At 37.3% G+C, this 17,839-nt stretch overlaps 1 protein-coding gene across 4 annotated transcripts in view; it reads left to right on the top strand.

Annotated features, from left to right (window-relative positions):
• LOC134527529 (rho GTPase-activating protein 22-like) overlaps window positions 1-17,839 on the top strand; it is a 62,021-nt gene that overhangs the window by 23,121 nt on the left and 21,061 nt on the right. For all 4 annotated transcript variants that reach the window (XM_063360278.1, XM_063360279.1, XM_063360276.1 and 1 more), the window contains exons 5-6: window positions 11,350-11,499; window positions 13,551-13,704. In XM_063360278.1, the coding sequence (XP_063216348.1) occupies window positions 11,350-11,499; window positions 13,551-13,704 (304 nt within the window). The remainder of the gene's footprint in view (window positions 1-11,349; window positions 11,500-13,550; window positions 13,705-17,839) is intronic.

The following is a 17,839-nucleotide window of genomic DNA, read 5'->3' as shown; positions in this document are numbered from 1 at the left end:
GGAATTTTGTTAAAAATCAGGGAATTTTTGTTTGGTAGGTTGTAGTTGTCAATACGTTTTTTGTTTATTGATCTGCTTGCATTGACGTAGCATCAAGTGTATCGCGTCCCATTATTTTATTTTTGGATGGAAAATAACGAACAGTTCCCACGTCCATTTTCTTTTATTTACCATCAAATTCGGAAGTGGCGTTTTATCACGTGATACAAACTGGTTCAAGCTGGTCTGTTATCCTGCTGATGTACATACTGCAGCATGTGCTTCCCACGTTCAGATTATACCGACAGGTGCATTTAATTTTAAGTATCTATGGATGCCCTCAATGTAAACTGGGCATTTTTGTTAGTTTTGAAAATACATATCACAGACACTTTTGGTGAAGATTCGCCATCGTTGCTATAAATTGGTAGCTGTGGACTTCATACGGTCCATGGTGCTTTCAAAACTGGAATTTCTGCTATACAATTGGATGTTGTTAGTTTTTTCAGGCACAGTTACTATTTGTTTATGCATGTACCTGCAAGGAGGGCAGATTACATTAGAATAACTGGATCAGAGCTTTTTTCCAAGAAATTTTGTGCAATCAGATGGAATACTGCAGTTGCTGAGCGTGCCATGAAAACTTTACCCCACCTAAAGAAATTTGTTAGTGAAGTTTCTATTTCATCTGTGTCTTTCAGTGTAGTGAAAAGTGCTCTTGAAGATAATCTTCTAGAAGTAAAATTGACATTCTTCTACTCTGGCATAAGAGCTGGAATTGTTTCTCACAATGTTCCAAAGTGAAGCACCCATGGCACCTTTTCTCTATGATTCACTGGTAGACATTTTATTAGCTTTGGCAGGAAAGTTTTTGAAACCAGAGGTACTGAAGAGCTTTAGGGAGAAATGCATTGTATCTCAATTGGATGTAGATAACCAGGAAAATCTATTGACTGCTAACAATATCAAGTTGGGTTATGCAGTATGCCTTGCCATCAAGAAAGAGAAAGTACCATTAAAGTCTGTCCTGTTACTGAAAAATTATGTTAGGACTTGTCTAAAGGTTATGGTAAAAAATCTCAAGACAAAAGTCCCCTGAAGTATAAACTTACCAAGGGAATTTCCTGCTTATGTCCGTCTGTGGCTTTAAATTCGGGTGTGAGGAAACAGCGTGTGAATTACAGTTTAGAATGTTGTCTTCAAAACAAGTGGCTATAAGAACAAGAAGCTGATAACATTGAGTGATCGTATCAGTTGGTATGTTCCTCGCAAGATTCTGAAGCACTGTTCTCGTCTTTTTCTCGAGAAGACTGGCGCTTTGATCAATTGTGGACGCTCATCCTTAAGGCCCATACAGTAGCTGCCAAAACAGGCCTTCTAAAGTTTGTGAGTATGATGTTGGTACTTTCCAATGGAAATGCATCATTGGAAAGAGGATTTTCAGTGAATTCTAATCTGCTGACTGAAAACTTGCAGGAAGAAATACTGAACGCACTAAGACAGATGTACGACTTTGTTCAACGTTCTGGAGGTGTAGAGCATGTTGATATCACCAAGTCCATGTTACAGTATGTAATAAATGCTAGTTGTAGGCGTAAGGAAGCCCTGCAAACAAAACAAAAAGAAAAGGAAGCTACAGACAAGAAGAAGGCAGAAAAAGAAGAGTTGAAGAGGAGATCAAGGCATTGCAGTTGAAGAAGGCTCGAGTGTTGGATTTGGCTCGTTCTGAAGCAAGTGCAATAGACACAAAAGTTGAGTCAGTGCGAAATTTATGGGAGCTTCCTTTTACTTATGTTTTTGCAAAAGTAAGTGTGTGAAATATTTGTAGCAGCATGTTTTATTTGCCATCAATTGAGTCACTCTGGCCACGTCTGGAAGAAGGTATTTTTTTTTAATAATTTAAGTGAGTTGAAATATTTTGAAACCCCTCAATGTACTGTTATGCAGTTTTTTCAGTTTTGTGGAATGTCGTAATTGTGTTACAGAAAACCTGGAAAAATTCAGTTTTAGACCTGGAAAACCTGGAAAAATCAGGGAATTTCATTTACTAGATCTGGTAGACACCCTGTATATAGGTTTATAGCAGTAGATACATATGTATTAGAGACCTGCGAGTACTCGAATTTCGAGTTCGAGTAGAGTTTTTTTAGTGCTTGGACTCGGCACGGCCGTTCACGACTCACGAGTCAGTTCGAGTTTAATGATGTCTTTTCAGACTTTTTGGTTAGGCCTAAGTATAAAAATATTTAAAATTACGTGTTAACTAACCTTGTTTGCGCATGTAAGTAAAAGAAACCCATTGGGCCATTGCATCTTTCAGTTCAACGTATGATTTTAAATTCCCGCTCAAAACACCATTGTAAACAATGTAAAAATATTTCACTTCAACATTAAAAACGTATCCAACCTTTCAATACAACGACCATTTGTTTCCAACAGGAAAATTTTACATAATAGTTACTGTGTTTGCGCAGTAGTTCTTTAATATAAGTGTACATTATGATTAATTTTTATCACTTTCAAGAATATTATAAAACGTAAACAAACACAGGATAACGCGCCATTCGTCGTCCTCCATGGATCACACACTTTAGTGCATGAGACGATCTAAACAATTGATTGCTCTCTCGCCCCTCTTCAAGACAATTGTTTTTAGCTGTGCCATATTTTGGTTATTATTTATAGAGCACGTTTTAAAAGTTTCAATTACCGGAGGTACAAACGTTAAAAAAAAATTATATTTTAACTTATATACAAAATAGAAAATCCAATAATGTTAATTTATACAGGTTAATTTTTGAACTGTTTGGTGTCACAACATGGCCGACACGCTTTGATTGTTTTGCCATGAAGGTCGGAATGTTGCCTGGCACAGCCATGCTCGCGACGCGCGCTACTAGTGCGGAGCTATGGTTATCTATGGATGAGAGGTTTGTTTACGTTATACGTGGCGCGAGGCAAACAATATTGTTGATTGAATATTTTAATCAGGATGGATGGCCAAAAAGTAGAGCTGGGCCGATGCCGATCCCCGATCGTAATAATCGGCCGATTTTGTTAATTTTGCCGATCATTATGATCGGCAAAACGTAGCCGATTATTTGAGCCGATCATTGGTCTCCTACTGCAAACTTATAACATTGAATAATTACCTATACCCAACAACTTTCCATGTTTGTTTACGGTACTTTTAGGGAAGAAAATTCAATTATTCATCGAAAAATAATAGGATTTAATAATTAAAAACTAACCACACACGAAAGAATATACCAATAAAGTAAACAAATAGCGTAAGTTTTATAAACATTGAACAGTTACATACCTAAGTATTAATTTCCACGTATATTTACGGTATTTTGCTAAAATAATTTTCCATTATACTATATGCAAAGTTATTTATCATTTACGAACCAAAAACTATGTATTTGTTTACCATTTACGGTTAATATTACTGCAATGGTGAATGGCGACTGTTTAGGTTGGTTATGTGACGCCAGAGATTACAGTGACGCGCATCGCGCAACGGAATTCGTACGAATTAATGGCGCTAGTAGTCTCGTGGTTAGTAAACAACTACTTCTTCGGGAATTCAACGATTTAGTTTTTTCTCGTTAAATATGGCCTATTGAAAGTTTTGTTTAGCGAAATTAATATTCTTAACCTGTTTAGCAGGAAATAGAGATTATTTTTCTTTTGTATAAAAACCTGGTTGACGAAGATTTTGTTCCCCATTTAGTGATATTTCGTATTCATAAGTTAACTTACAATCGGGAATTATTGAAAGTTTGTTGGCGGCACTGGGGGGAAGGAAGGGCAATAAAATTATCATCGCTGACGTCTACCGGCACACACGGATAACAGAATGACGGAGTTGTGATTAGGTGAAGATTTGGTTTGACCATATTACATTTTAATGCAGTTAAGTGTGTGTGCGTGTGTGTGGTGATTTATAAGTAATCATGTCAAAGAAAAGTAGTTTTGTCTGGGAACATTTCACCGTTTATAGTGATCCGTCAAAAGCAACGTGTAATTTTTGTAGCGCTATAATTTCACGTGGCGGTACCAGTGTACGAGGATTCACGACAACAAATTTATCTAGACATTTACTGATGTTTCATAGCAAAGCAATGGAAATTCAGGTGCATGAAGATCTGACCCACAAATCACGAGTATCTGATCTTACAGCAACAGCAAGCATTGTTTCAAGCAATGAAGGAATTGCTTCAACAAGCACTTCTACCTGTAGTGATGCTACTAAAAGTCAACAATGTAAATTTGTAACAAAGGCTGTTTACCAACCCAGTATTTCAGAAATGTTCAGCAAAAACGCTCAACTACCTGTCATTAGTCCTAGAGCTATAAAGATAACACGACTGATTGGGGAAATGATCTGCAGAGATTTACAACCATTTCGTCTAGTTGAAGATATTGGTAAGTATAAATTGGCCATTTTTTTTTCCAATTTGTCCTCATTTATTAGGTAATTAACTGTTAATTCGGCTAACTTACTTATTGGACGCTTTTCATAACTCTTTGTTTCCTTACAAACGTGATTTATTCTAATGAAATTTTTATTTTATTTTTTATATTGATTTTTAAAATCTATTTATTATTTTTGCATGTTTCCTACTTTGTTTTATGATGGCCTTTATTAATGTATGCAATGATTAGCATAATTTTCACAATATATATATTAAACAAGGTAAAATATTTTAATATATGATTTACCCCATAATAGTTATGTCGCAACAAACAGCCAACTAAGTGAAAAAAAGGATCCAATTGTATATTGTAAACACATTCTAAAATCATTGACTCTAATGAGGACTTTTTTAATTGCAGGTTTCAGAAATCTTATTTAGAGCTGGGCCGATCACCTATTTTGCCGATCATGCCGATGCCGATCATCTGCTGCCGATCTTGCCGATCTTCTGAGCCGATTAGAGCCTTTCAAGTACCTCTAAATTGATTAATTTTGTAATAAACAAAATTTTAAACAACCTGAAAAAAAACTGGACATGTGTGGCCTATCCAAGCAACATCACAGGATTTAAAATTGACAGTTTTTTAATGTAAGTGTGAATTACTTAAGGAGAGAATTTCAAATTTAAATTTTCAATACTAATTACAATTACAACCAAAACCATATTACGAAACCAACATTTCACAATAAAGTCGTGCATGCTTCAATTCCAATAATGCATTATTGGTCACTCAACACTCTGTCCTTAATTCAAATTAAAATAATAATGATGAACAGAAAACACTGACAATCAATGAACATTGCACAACTGCTACTTTGCTATAACTCTATGTTACTTGCCCTACCAGAATACCAGATAAATGAGGCTGTGTAAAGAGTCTGTAATTTCACTTTCACAAATTAACACACTAATATTGTTTTTCTTTAAAAATCTATCTATTGACCATTTCTAATCGGCTGATGCAGTGCTCTGTAAAATTCAGTTACTTTTATACCTTATCACCTGAAACCATATATTAAAGATTAAGCAAAAGTGGTTCAAAAACAAACAAAATTATGAAAGCTGTTTTAGCCGAATTAATGAAAACTGTCAAATTATGCAATTTTAATTTTTCAGGGATGATGTTTTTCGGTTTTAGTTCAGATGTTTCAAATTCTTGTTCAAAAATACCAACATTTGCACTTTTTCTGGATTTAGAGCACATCTCTTCCTGTCACAAACAAGGCCTGCGGTACTGAAGAGACGTTCTGAGGCAACAGATGATGCTGGTGGAGTCAGATATTCAAAAGCAAGCTTCTTCAAAGCCTTGTACTGCGATATCTTCCAGTACACAAATGGACTTCCAGTTGTGTTCTGCAAAGGTTCTGCTAAATACTGCTGCAGCTGTTGACGAGAAGTCACAAATGCTGTGTGAGCATGTGCTTGTGTCTTTGCAGCTATTAGTCTACTGTAGACAGAAACCATTGACTGTGAACCTACAGATTCCTTCGGAACTTTGCTTTCTGTAGATGTAGATTGTGTAACATCAGTTACTTCCGTTATGTTTGTGAGAACATCTGAAAGTTTTCTCTTTGCTACCTCTGCAACTGCAGGTTCACTGAATACTGTTGTTTTGAAACGGGGATCTAGGATCGTGGCAAATGTGAATACATCATTTTGTTCCACATCACTAGTATTCATTCACATGGTGCAGCATGTCTTTTGCCATGTGCTTCATATGTTTTGCTGGCATCTGTTCTAAATCAAGTTTCAGTCGGTTCACAATTGGAATAACTTCCGAAACTGTCGTCTGTGAATTGCTGAGAGCACATGTGGCACGGTAAAAAAGTTCTAGCAAGGGTAGCAAATTTTCCATCAAGTTCCAGTCGCTTGATGAGAGATCACCCATCAAATTAAATTCTGGTAACAAAAACATGATAGCCTTCCTCTGCTCAAACAGACGCTGCAGCATTAGGTAAGTACTGTCCCATCTTGTTACCTCATCCTGCAACAATCTGTTTGTTGGCAAATTGTTGAGCTTCTGGAACTCCACTAACTTTTTGTTTGCAACAACTGAATGGTTAAAATGTCCTACTAATCTTCTGGCACGTGCACACATGTCACTTACATTCCTTTGGGATGTTATGGAGTTGTTCACCACAAGTTGAACTGTGTGAGCGGTGCAGTGAACACGTTCCACCTGAGCTTCTTTCATAGCTAAAATCATGTTTTTGGCATTATCAGTAACAACACAATGAATTCGACTCATGTCAACGTTCCATGTCTGAAGAGTTGACTTAAGGAAATTTGCTATGTTAACTGCTGTGTGATGTGTGTGGGTAAATGGAGCAACTTCCAAGCACAACTCTACTCTGCTGAAGTCTTCTTCAAAAAAGTGCACAGTTAAAGACATGTAATCTTGTTTTGCAAGTGATGACCACATGTCAAGGGTGAAACTGACATACACCGCATGTGACAGTTTTGCACACATTTTTCCACGGACTTCACTGTAGAGGTCAGGAATTACTTTTCTTGAAAAAGTGGTCCGATCGGGCATCTGGTATCTAGGTTCGAGGTATGAAATAAGATTAGAGCTGGGCCGATGCCGATCCCCGATCGTAATAATCGGCCAATTTTGTTAATTTTGCCGATCATTATGATAGGCAAAACGTAGCCGATTATTTGAGCCGATCATTGGTCTCCTACTGCAAACTTATAACATTGAATAATAATTATACCTAACAAATTTCCATGTTTGTTTACGGTACTTTTCGGGAAGAAAATTCAATTATTCATCGAAAAATAATAGGATTAAATAATTTAAAACTAACCACACACGAAAAAAATATACCAATAAAGTAAACAAATAGCAAAGTTTTATAAACATTGAACAGTTACATACCTAAGTATCAATTTCCACGTATATTTACGGTACTTTCGGTACAATAATTTTCCATTATACTATTTGCAAAGTTATTTCTTATCATTTACGAACCGAAAACTATGTATTTGTTTACCATTTATGGTTAATATTACCGCAATGGCGAATGGGGACTGTTTTTAGGTTGGTTATGTGACGCCAGAGATTAGAGTGACGCACGTCGCGCGACGGAATTCGTACGGATTAATGGCGCTAGTAGTCTCGTGGTTAGTAAACAACTACCTCTTCGGGAATTCATCTATTTAGTTTTTTCTCGCTAAATATGGCCGATTGAAAGTTTTGTTTAGCAAAATTAATATTCTTATCCTGTTTAGCGGGAAATAGAGCTTATTTTTATTTTGTATAAAAACCTAGTTGATGAAGTAACAAAACAATGGTTCAACCACTTTTAGATGAAGATAAATTATTTTAGTATGACTTTAATTTTGAAGAAGAAAAAAAAGTGTTATTTCGAGCCAGTACTCATGCTAATTTTTGTATTTACCAGTGCTAGTCACATTTTGTGCCAATAGTCGTCATGCACGATTTGGGAACCTAGATATTGCAATCAGGGTTTGTGATTATAATTTAGTACCATTTAAGTCTAAACACTTTATTTTAAATGATAACTCAAACTTTAAAAGAGAACAAATTATTGTAATAAAAATATACAAAACATTAAAAATTAATTAAAATTATAATTAGTACAGTCCAAACAAATAAAGCTGACACAAAGATACATTTTCCCAACATTTACATAACCAGCAGTAATAAGTAAAAAAAAAATTTATAACAAATGTGAAACACTAGAAAAACATAAAAATATTTAACAGTACATCAACATCCCTGAAACTGTGACAATTTGCACTTATTACTTAAATATTGAATAATTCACAACAGTAAATAAATAAAATCTAAACCAGTACCAACTCTTGCTTGATAAAAATACAATAATACTGTAGCAGCTAACCACGGTCTGATTACCATTTTTGTAGCTGGGTGGATCTTTTAGGTTTCACAATGTTATTAGAAATGAACAAAAACAAGGTGTGATTCCGTCTGAAATATAATTACTCCATACTGAGGAAACTTATAACAGATACAAGAAAATATTAACGTACAATATTAATTACATTCTTAACAGCTCTCAGGTATATTCAGAAAGAAAGAAAAAAATTTGTTGGTCGACCCTACATTCAATTATAAAAAGTTTCATTTACTAAAAATACATAAACCAATAAAAAAATTACAAATATGTTTAAACTATCCCAGTATATATACTTAAAGTCCAGAAATTATGTTTATCTAATGAACTGCATCTGACGACGTAATTTAAAGAAAGTTCAGAAAAGGGTCAAAAGATACAGAAGCACCGGAGGTCGGGGCTTCGTTTCCCGGAGATCACGCGGGAACATGATGCCAGGGCGCTTGTGTCCTGTTGCGTAAGGGAGATGAAAATGCCAATTCGGCGTCCGGCTCTCGGATCCTGTCAGACAGGGGAGTTGGCTTCTATTTACAGATGCGTCGCCCGCCAGGAACTGGATCCCGCGAATGCGCGGATGGACGCGGATGTTTTCTTTATTTCAAAAGAAATAATTTAAAAGAAAAAGAACTATTACTCTTGTACTAAGCAGACGGACTAAACTACTTGAAAAAGATTATAGGGATAGCATCCCTTATTTAGGCGACTACATAGTCGGTTGCGGCCGGATGGAAGTCTTGCAGTGTCTCGTCGACTCGCCGATAATCGCAAAATGGTCCGTCTGCAGTCGCGACGCGAAGTGTCTCTCGAAGAACCGCGTCTCGTAATTAAAAGTAACTGTTCTATCAAAAGTGGAGGGGGGGGGGGGGGGACTGGGAGTCCGGACCGAAAGCTTCCGAAGTTCCCCGAGTGGGCGTCATAAAAAAACTCTGACTGATGTCTCGAAGTTGGTAGCACTGGCCGACCTTAGCGCTACCTGTTGAGGGGTGTCTGAAATTAAAAAAGAATTGACTCGTCCAAGGCGTCTGCTTAAACCAAGGGTTAAAGGGGCAGTCAGGTGCTACACTCTGGCGGCCAAGATAATAAGTTACTGTTTTTGCCGCTAGATGTCGTGGGGTGGTCCATCTTTGCACACACATTTTTTATCCGAGGCGTCCTTGGAGACGGTCACTGTCTGCTGGGGTTTATGACCGGTCATTGGTCTTAAGCGAATTCCTAGAACTGAAAAGGGGGGGGGGGGTGGAGTAAGGGGGGGCAGAAAACGCAACGACGCTGGGAACTAGCGTCCATGACGTGACTCCAGGGTAGTGAACCTAATACGTATTCGTGACGTTAAAGGCTATGGTCAGCTCGCCCCTGAGAAATGGTAACAGCTCGTCCAGAGCTGTTGTATGCAGTTTTAGTCATGAAGTGAAGTAACATTACAGTAAGCGAGGGAAATTTTAAGCGAGCTGCCAACAAAGTATTAGATCTGCAAAAGATCCTATAGGTCTCTGGGAAAGGTGCTTCAGACTACTGGCATAAAGTTTAACTAAGGGGGGTACACCAGCCTAACAAAGTGTAAATCGCCCTTTAGTAACCAAATTATAAAGAAAATAAAATTTCCCAAAAATAATTTAAAATTATATAAAATTAAAAAAAAGTGTCGAAATACCAAATTTCCGGCACAATACATACATAGAAATTAATTAAAACTAAAGATATTATTCTTAATAAATAGGTAACAACTATTGTTCAATAATTATTAGTTCATGTAATTTACCGCAACAAGTTTTCTGAACTTAATTTTCATTAACATCAACAGGTTCATTAAAACTGTAGTTGACCCTGACACCTTCTTGGTTCATACGTGGAGGTGGAAGAATGCCATTGATCTGTGACATAGTCACATAAGAAACAACATTATCTTTCATCACAAACACCTTTTTACTCTCGTCCTGAGCTCGCATGCCCATCACTTTAGTCTCTTCCCTTTCAGTGTCTTGGACAATGCAGACAAATTGGTACTTTATTGCACCCCTTTTTCCACCCATATGTCACAAGTACAAAAGATCCAGGTCACAAATTCTCATCAGTCACCTCTTCCAACTCTAAACATTCTTCTTCTTCATGTTCTCCACTCAATTCATCAGAAGATTCCATAGAAATGATTTCTTCCTCTGATGATGATGATAAATTTGGAGAATTTTGATACACCTTCCTCTTTTTTGCTTTCTGTTTTTCTTTCTCCAGCCTCTTTTTGAATCATTCATCTCCCGTTCTTCCTTTTGCTTTTGTTAATCAATTTTTGCCTTCTCTTTTGGTGCATGTTTTTTTTTTATCCTGGGCTTCTGAGAAGGCCAAAACAATGTTCGCTTGAAAGGAGAGGGAATGGATTTTTCTGTGTGCACAACAGTAAAACCTTTCGATGTTGATGGAATAGGCTCAGGATCAGTTGATGAAACAGTGTCCTCAATGACTGTGCGCACTTCTTCAACAGCAGTGGTAGGAGTAGATGATTTCTCAGGTATTGTGTCTTGAATTTGGGAGTGTGGTTCCTCACATTGGACATTTGATACGGTTTTGACGTTGTTGTAAAATGTAACATGTCTCCAATACTCAAACATTGTCATTTCCTTTACGCTTTACATCTCCCTGCCATGAATCTCCAGATTCTTTGAAAAGCTTTAATTTCTAATTCCCAAAAAACTTTTCTAAATGCCCAACAATCTCGGAAATACCAACATTACTTTCTGGAGTCTTGGGTGTAGGCAAGGGAAGTGCTGATGCTGGCGTGTATGGGACACCTCTAACTGTTTAGTACTTACGCAAGGTGTGATATATAGGTAATCTAAATAAAACTACCTCCTATATTTTCTGTCTGGCTCCTAAATTTTCAGAGATTTGGTACAGGCCTGCTAGCTTACTGCTACGGCCGCTAATGATGAATTTGGGTTTGACTGGTAAACTACTGACCGGCCATGGCCGCCTGTCCGAGGTGACAAGATGCTGGGTCGTGCCCGCAGGTCTTGAAGGAGGTGGCAGGCCACTGCGCGACCAACAAGATGGACACTTACAACATCGCGCTGATCATCACCCCGTCCGTGATGCCGGTGGACGAGAAGCTGGCGCGGCACTTCGCCACGCGGCTTGAGTGCCACGTGAAGGTCGTGGAGGTGAGAGCAATACGGCCGCCCGCCTCTAGGCAGAAGTCATGATTGGGAATAAGAAACAAAACCTTTTGCTAAGAGAACAAAAATGTCATCAGGGGGGGGTATTTGCTATGCTTATATCAGTTTGGGTGTAATTACAGGGAATCTAACAGATTTTAATTTTGCGACTAAGTATTCACAAATCAACCATTGGGTTTTGCTGACATATTTAATTTAATTTTACATTTTCTGTGTAGTATTTATTTGGGAGTATAAAACAATTTTTTTTAATTTTTATAGACTCTGCTAAAATAGGATTGTGCTATGATGCTGGTAGTGCAGTACTGGTGCATTAAGTCTGTGCAAGTTATTACAATTTTCGAATACAGAAACAAATAATAAACTATTTGAATCGACCTCGAATGCTAACACGTCGAAATAACAAATATTTGTTTCTTTAAGAATATTTGACATAGCAAACCTCATTAGTTTATCCTGTACCAACGTTCACTGTTGAGGTTAAGTCATTTGTAGGATATAAATACCTTTTTATGATATGTTAATGGAACTTCGTAATCACAAACATGAACAGTAGAATTTTTTTTTACTTCTGTCTCGCTAAACAGTAATGGAAAAATCGTGTGAACAATTAAAAAAAAAGTCATGTTTATCATAACAAACTGGAAAAACAAAATTTTATTTGTATTCATTTCGTCAACAACCATGGACTAAACACTACAAAACATGGACACTCCATTATGATGGCCATTAAAAGAAGTAAACGTCATAGTTTCAACAGCGTATAAATCAATAGTTACAATCGCTCTAACAATTTGTGATACCATAGCAGCTTCCTTGATGTATGTATATATAATGAAACATGTTGCGACTCAAAAATATACATTTAAAAAAAAGTAAGTAATGTATTTGTGCTGCAAATTTGAGATATTTGGCACAAATTTTTTTTAAATTCCCTAATATAAGCTTTGTTAGCCCATTGTTCATCGTGATAAAATCTTTCCTACTAGAGTCCCCCGACGTTTTCCCAGCGCCGCAACTGATAGCCTGATGTGATTTCGCCAGGCTAGTACTAGCCATCATTTTTCTTCCCGGGCCACGAACGTGACCAGTAACAGTGTCCGGCTTCGTGACCAAGAGTGCTTCTCTCAGTGTCTTCCTAGGGCAGCCCACTTCCCAGAGTTTAGCTGAGGTTAGCAGCTCCAGTCATGCCCCATTCTAATGTTTCAGGGCTGTCAGGCACGTATCGATGCCTGGCCTAAGACTTTTCTCATGAGCCAGCAAATCCCCTTCATCCATCTTTTCCAGGAACTACGCCCAGAATAACGACCAGGGGCATTAACCTCCCTAGGCCTCAAACACATCTTTATGAAACGATAAGGTTGTCCATCAGTGATGAAATTCATTAAAATACCCCAAAGGTACAGACCCTAGAATGTCAAGAATTTCCAGTATCAATCGTCGCTCTACTATATTGCCACTTTATTAATTCTTTGCAATTGGCTTTAGATATTGCATGGTTTAAACATTTTACCATTTAAAAATAGCTTTTGAAATAAACCAGTGGTTTTTCTAAGTTTGGTGTGAATATTAAATCAGTGGCAGGCATTGCTGTTAAGAAAATACATTAAAAAATAATTCAATTTATATTTGTGAGTTGCCACAGTGGTAGAATGATCAGACGACTTTCTTATCACAAGACAATTCAGGTTTGAATCCTGACTGAATCAAACTCAGATTTTACACAAGTAAGGAATGAGACATGATGTTTGATGTGAGCTGGTAGATTTTTCTCTAGGTGATCCTGTCCCTAACCAATGCAGTCTATCAATTCTCCATTCTCATCACCCAGATGTAAACTAGACGTGATAGCCCTGATTCATCCATTTCTCTCTGCCAAAGACACTCAATATCCGAGAGAACCAACAGCTCATGACGACACTTCTCCCTCCCCATTCGTGAAACACTGGGGGGGGGGGGGGGGGGGGGGGGTGTTGTAGTAAGGGTTCTTACCCAGGACAGCTGTCGCGAGCGTGTGGGCGTGTAATGGTGCATAGTTGCTGATCCAACACGCAGAGATCATCGGCATGGTGCCAGCCTGCGCGCGCAGCTACGCTGTGCTTGCCAGGCACTCGGGGAGCAGTGACCACTCTTGGCACGGCGACAACAGCAGGAAGAAAAAGAAGAAGAAGCGCAGCAGTTCTCTCACCAGTGAGTCAGCCGTGCGAGTCAGGGCCATAGTCTAGTACCAATATAGACAGTGCTCACAGGCTGTACAGTAGAAAATGTATGACGAAAACATTAAACTGCTTACATGCCAATATAACTGTTAAGGATTAGTATTAAACCTCGTAGCATTTTACATGTCCATGTTTTGATTGAGCAATATGTGTTGGATGTTTCATGTGTGTTGTGTATCAAACTACTGTCAAACCTCATTAATACAAACCCCAGTGGGACCAAAATTGTGGCACTTTGTTATAATGAGGTTTGTTTTAATCAGACTATTGCAAAATCAGTTAAAACCTTAATTTTACGTAATTTATAAAGAAAATGATGGTGGATTTACAAAAATTTTTCTCAGTTACAATGCACATTTAAATTGAAGTAGAGTTTGTTCTAAGAAAAGTTCACATTATTTTATACATAAAATATTTTACTTTTTTAAGAGGTAGGAAAGTACAATTGAGGTAAGTTACTCTAGTTGATCAAAAAAATATTTTTGTTCTGTGTTACTCTTAATTTACTGCTGCAGAATGCATCAAAGTTTAATAAATTATCTACAAGAAGTAATACCATAATTTTGGATGAATATTTATTTTATAATCTGTTTCCCCTTTCTGTACTGACCCAAGTAGATGGTATCAGCATTATTTTAGTCAAAACTTCAATTTGTAGCCGCCTAAACCACAACAAAGACAAGGCGGGGAGGGGGGGTTTTTACATTAAAACCCAACAACAGTGGAAAGCTGGTGTTTTGGCAAAAGTATAAAAGGCTTTACAAAAAAATATAATTTATTCATAACAAAATTCCTCTAGAGCGAAAACATTTGACATACATTATATGACTTAAATACAAATTAGCAATTTATAATAATTATGCGCTCCTCGTGCTCTCCCGCGGGAATAAATACAATCATTCATACAATTTAAAACAATGTGAAAGTAAAACGGGCATGGTGGCGAAGCGTTAGAAGTAGCAAACAAGTAATATGGGCCGCTAGGCTGAAAGCAAAAGCGAGAAAGAAATTATAATGCGGCTTGACAAGAAGTGTCCAATGCCATCGTGGCATGCCCATATACAACGGCAGAAATATTACGCAAAGCTACAGGCAGTACTCGGCGTGAGCAAAAGAAACTCAATTCAAAAATGACCTGAAGGGTCCAACATTGATAGCAAATACGAAACATTACAGTACATGGCAGAAATACAAAAATGAAGGCGCGGCCACAACGCGCAGGCAAGAATACTTCATACTTAAAAACAGACGCTAAGTTTCACAGCCGAGTACATACCAGAACGCAGCGCCACCCCTGCAGTGACAGCCTTCCAGTCAAGAGACCGAGAGACTGCGACGAATACGCTAGGAGCGGGAGTATAAATAGGCCCGGTAAACCACTCGTCAGAGAGCGCTGGTGAGGCATTGGGGAAGGGAGGAAGAGAGGGGATAGGAAGGGGAAGTAGGAGAGGGAGGGGAAGGGAAAGGAGGGGAAGGAATGCTGTACAGCTGAATATCGATATCTCGTCGAGTGCATACAACGCGCACTCTCTGTCAAGTGCCGAGTTAACGACATCTGATGGCCTGCTTTCTTTCGTGGAGTGTGTACTTACTGCGGCGATAGTTAAGCGTTCGTTTGGCTTGCATTTGGATCACAGATTTTGTTTTTCTATTTAAAGTTGAATGGTTTTTTGTTGCATGACTTATTACTTTAAATAGTTTAGCGTGCTCTTTTATACTTTGTTTTAAATAAACGTACTTTCCATGAATTGGTTTTGTTTTTATGAATAACTTTATCTAACAAAAAAAAAATTTTTACGCATTATCGTTGCACCCCTACTTTTCAAGCTTGATTTTAGAATAAAAAGTGTGACGATTATGCGAGAAAACATGGTACTTGATCGCTTCAGTGATGCGACATATAACTGCTATATACTTTTCAGGGTTAAACATTTTTCATAGCAGAATAAAATTTCCATGTTCTGCCATGAATCACGTTAAACCTGGCATGACTGTTTGAAAAGGCGTAACTACATTATGTTATGATTTCCAATAATCTCTTTGCTGTCCATTGGTTAAGGTTATAACAGTTCTCTTTTATTATGTCGCAAACTCGGTAAGGTCCTTCGTAGAGTAGGAACAACTTCCTGATTACTTGCTTCCAAAACTTTCTGACTGGATTCAGTCTCTTTAAAGCTGTGTCTCCTATCTGTAGTTTATTCATCTGCAATATCTGTCCTCTTTGATGATGTTCTGCAGCAACATAAAGACGCACATTGTTACGTTGTATGTTTTTTGCCCGGCTAACCACACATAGAAACGTAACAATACAAAACAAACAATGTTCCTGAGTTTCTGCTTTATTTGGAAATAAAAGAGTTTATTAAATTATCTTTGTTTATTTCTTTAAAAAAATGTTTTTTCTCATCGTTACATGGCTTCAATACACAATTTTACAAATGAATTTAATTAGAAAAACTTCGTTACTTGTACAGTTTTTGTCTTTTCTTATACGAATTTTAACGATATCTTTGAATTTTGATAGGATGAGGTCCAAATAAATACCACAGCACCATACATATTGCCGTTGATGGTCGAGGAGTCTTGTCACTCGCCAAAGAAGAAAAAAAAAACTTAGTAATGTCCCTTGGTTAATTACCTAACTCAAGGTACCGTTGATCGCGGACCGAAATCACACGAGTCGGGCCGATGCCGACGCCTAGGGCCTAAATTTCTAATACATAGTCCGAAAAAAAAAATTAAATTAGGTTAAAAAACTACGGCGTGGCCCCAGCCCCTAGGCGTTAAATTGTCCCTTAATAATTTTTCATTTGTTTCGTGACTTGCCGACGACGCGACCGAGTTCGGCGACGATCGAGCAACAAGTGACTTGGTCGACGAGATTACCTTCCCTTGTATAGGTGAAAACAAGGGAGGCAACCCCGTGGGCCAACTGACCAATCACAGTACAGCATTCATCAACATGCCCAAATAAGGAATTTCGGCCGAGCGCATCACACCACGCCAGGACTCGCCCTGATTGGCTGGCTAGTGGTAGCCTCCAGAGACCCTTCCAGACGGTCGCTACAGCTGTGCGTACAACGTGACGCGTAAATCCCAAACACGCATTTACAAAGTGAAAAATAGCTTTCTGGCGCCAGAGTGTCGCGCCTGTCCGCTCTTCCTTCTGTACCTTCCAGACTATTCTCAAAATATTACACTAGCAATATCCAATAGAATATAAAATTACCCAAAAAATTCAAATACAATGTTAAAAATTTAGTAAACAAAGTTGAAATTCATATAAAAACTTTTGTTTAAAAATGATGTCCTGTAAAATTATAATCTATACTGCTTTAATTACTGACATTAATTATCAAATGTTAACATTAATTATTATGAACTAGAGTTAACCCTCGAATTTATAATTAAGTATCTCAAGGAAATAAGTATTTTAAGGCTTTCCATGAAATTTAACCAAAGTAATTAATAACAATTCTTAACAGCTCTGAACTGTTTTCTATATCAACAAAAAAAAATATCCTTCACATCAAACTTATTCTTAATATTCTTATGACCCTTTTTGCAATGCTACATAACCCCCCCTACTTTTTGATTGAATTTGCAAAATTAAATCAAAAAGTACATAAGTGTAAATTGTTGAAACAAAAGAAATAACATACCATAACAAAAGTGTAAACAAATGTAACAAATTAACATCAACATTAGAAATGCAAATCTTGACACAATAATAGCAAACCATGACTTTTCATATTATAAATCCTTAAAACAAATTTACAAAATTATAACCCAAACATTGAAAAATTAATATAAAACATTTGTTTATATATAAATTCAAAAAACTGTTTCTTAAATATTGCAATATTAATTCCTTGTCAAAAAGCCAAAAATTTGAAAACATCTCTCTTACTACAAAGTGTCAACAATTCTTCACAAACGGTTATCTCCCTCTCATCAGTGCAAAATACAAATAACTTTGAAACTGGTTTCTCTACAAGCTTCAAGCAGACACCCCCTGGTCAACGAAGAATCCTCAATAACAGCAAAAAACTCTGAATAACTTACTTAAACTCCAGGAATTACGTCTCCATGACTACCTCAACGAC

The sequence above is a fragment of the Bacillus rossius genome, chromosome 1 (genome assembly GCF_032445375.1).
Source record: "Bacillus rossius redtenbacheri isolate Brsri chromosome 1, Brsri_v3, whole genome shotgun sequence".
Taxonomy (NCBI): domain Eukaryota; kingdom Metazoa; phylum Arthropoda; class Insecta; order Phasmatodea; family Bacillidae; genus Bacillus; species Bacillus rossius.
The sequence above is the reverse complement of the archived record's forward strand: the minus strand, read 5'-3'. Positions and strand labels throughout refer to the sequence as shown.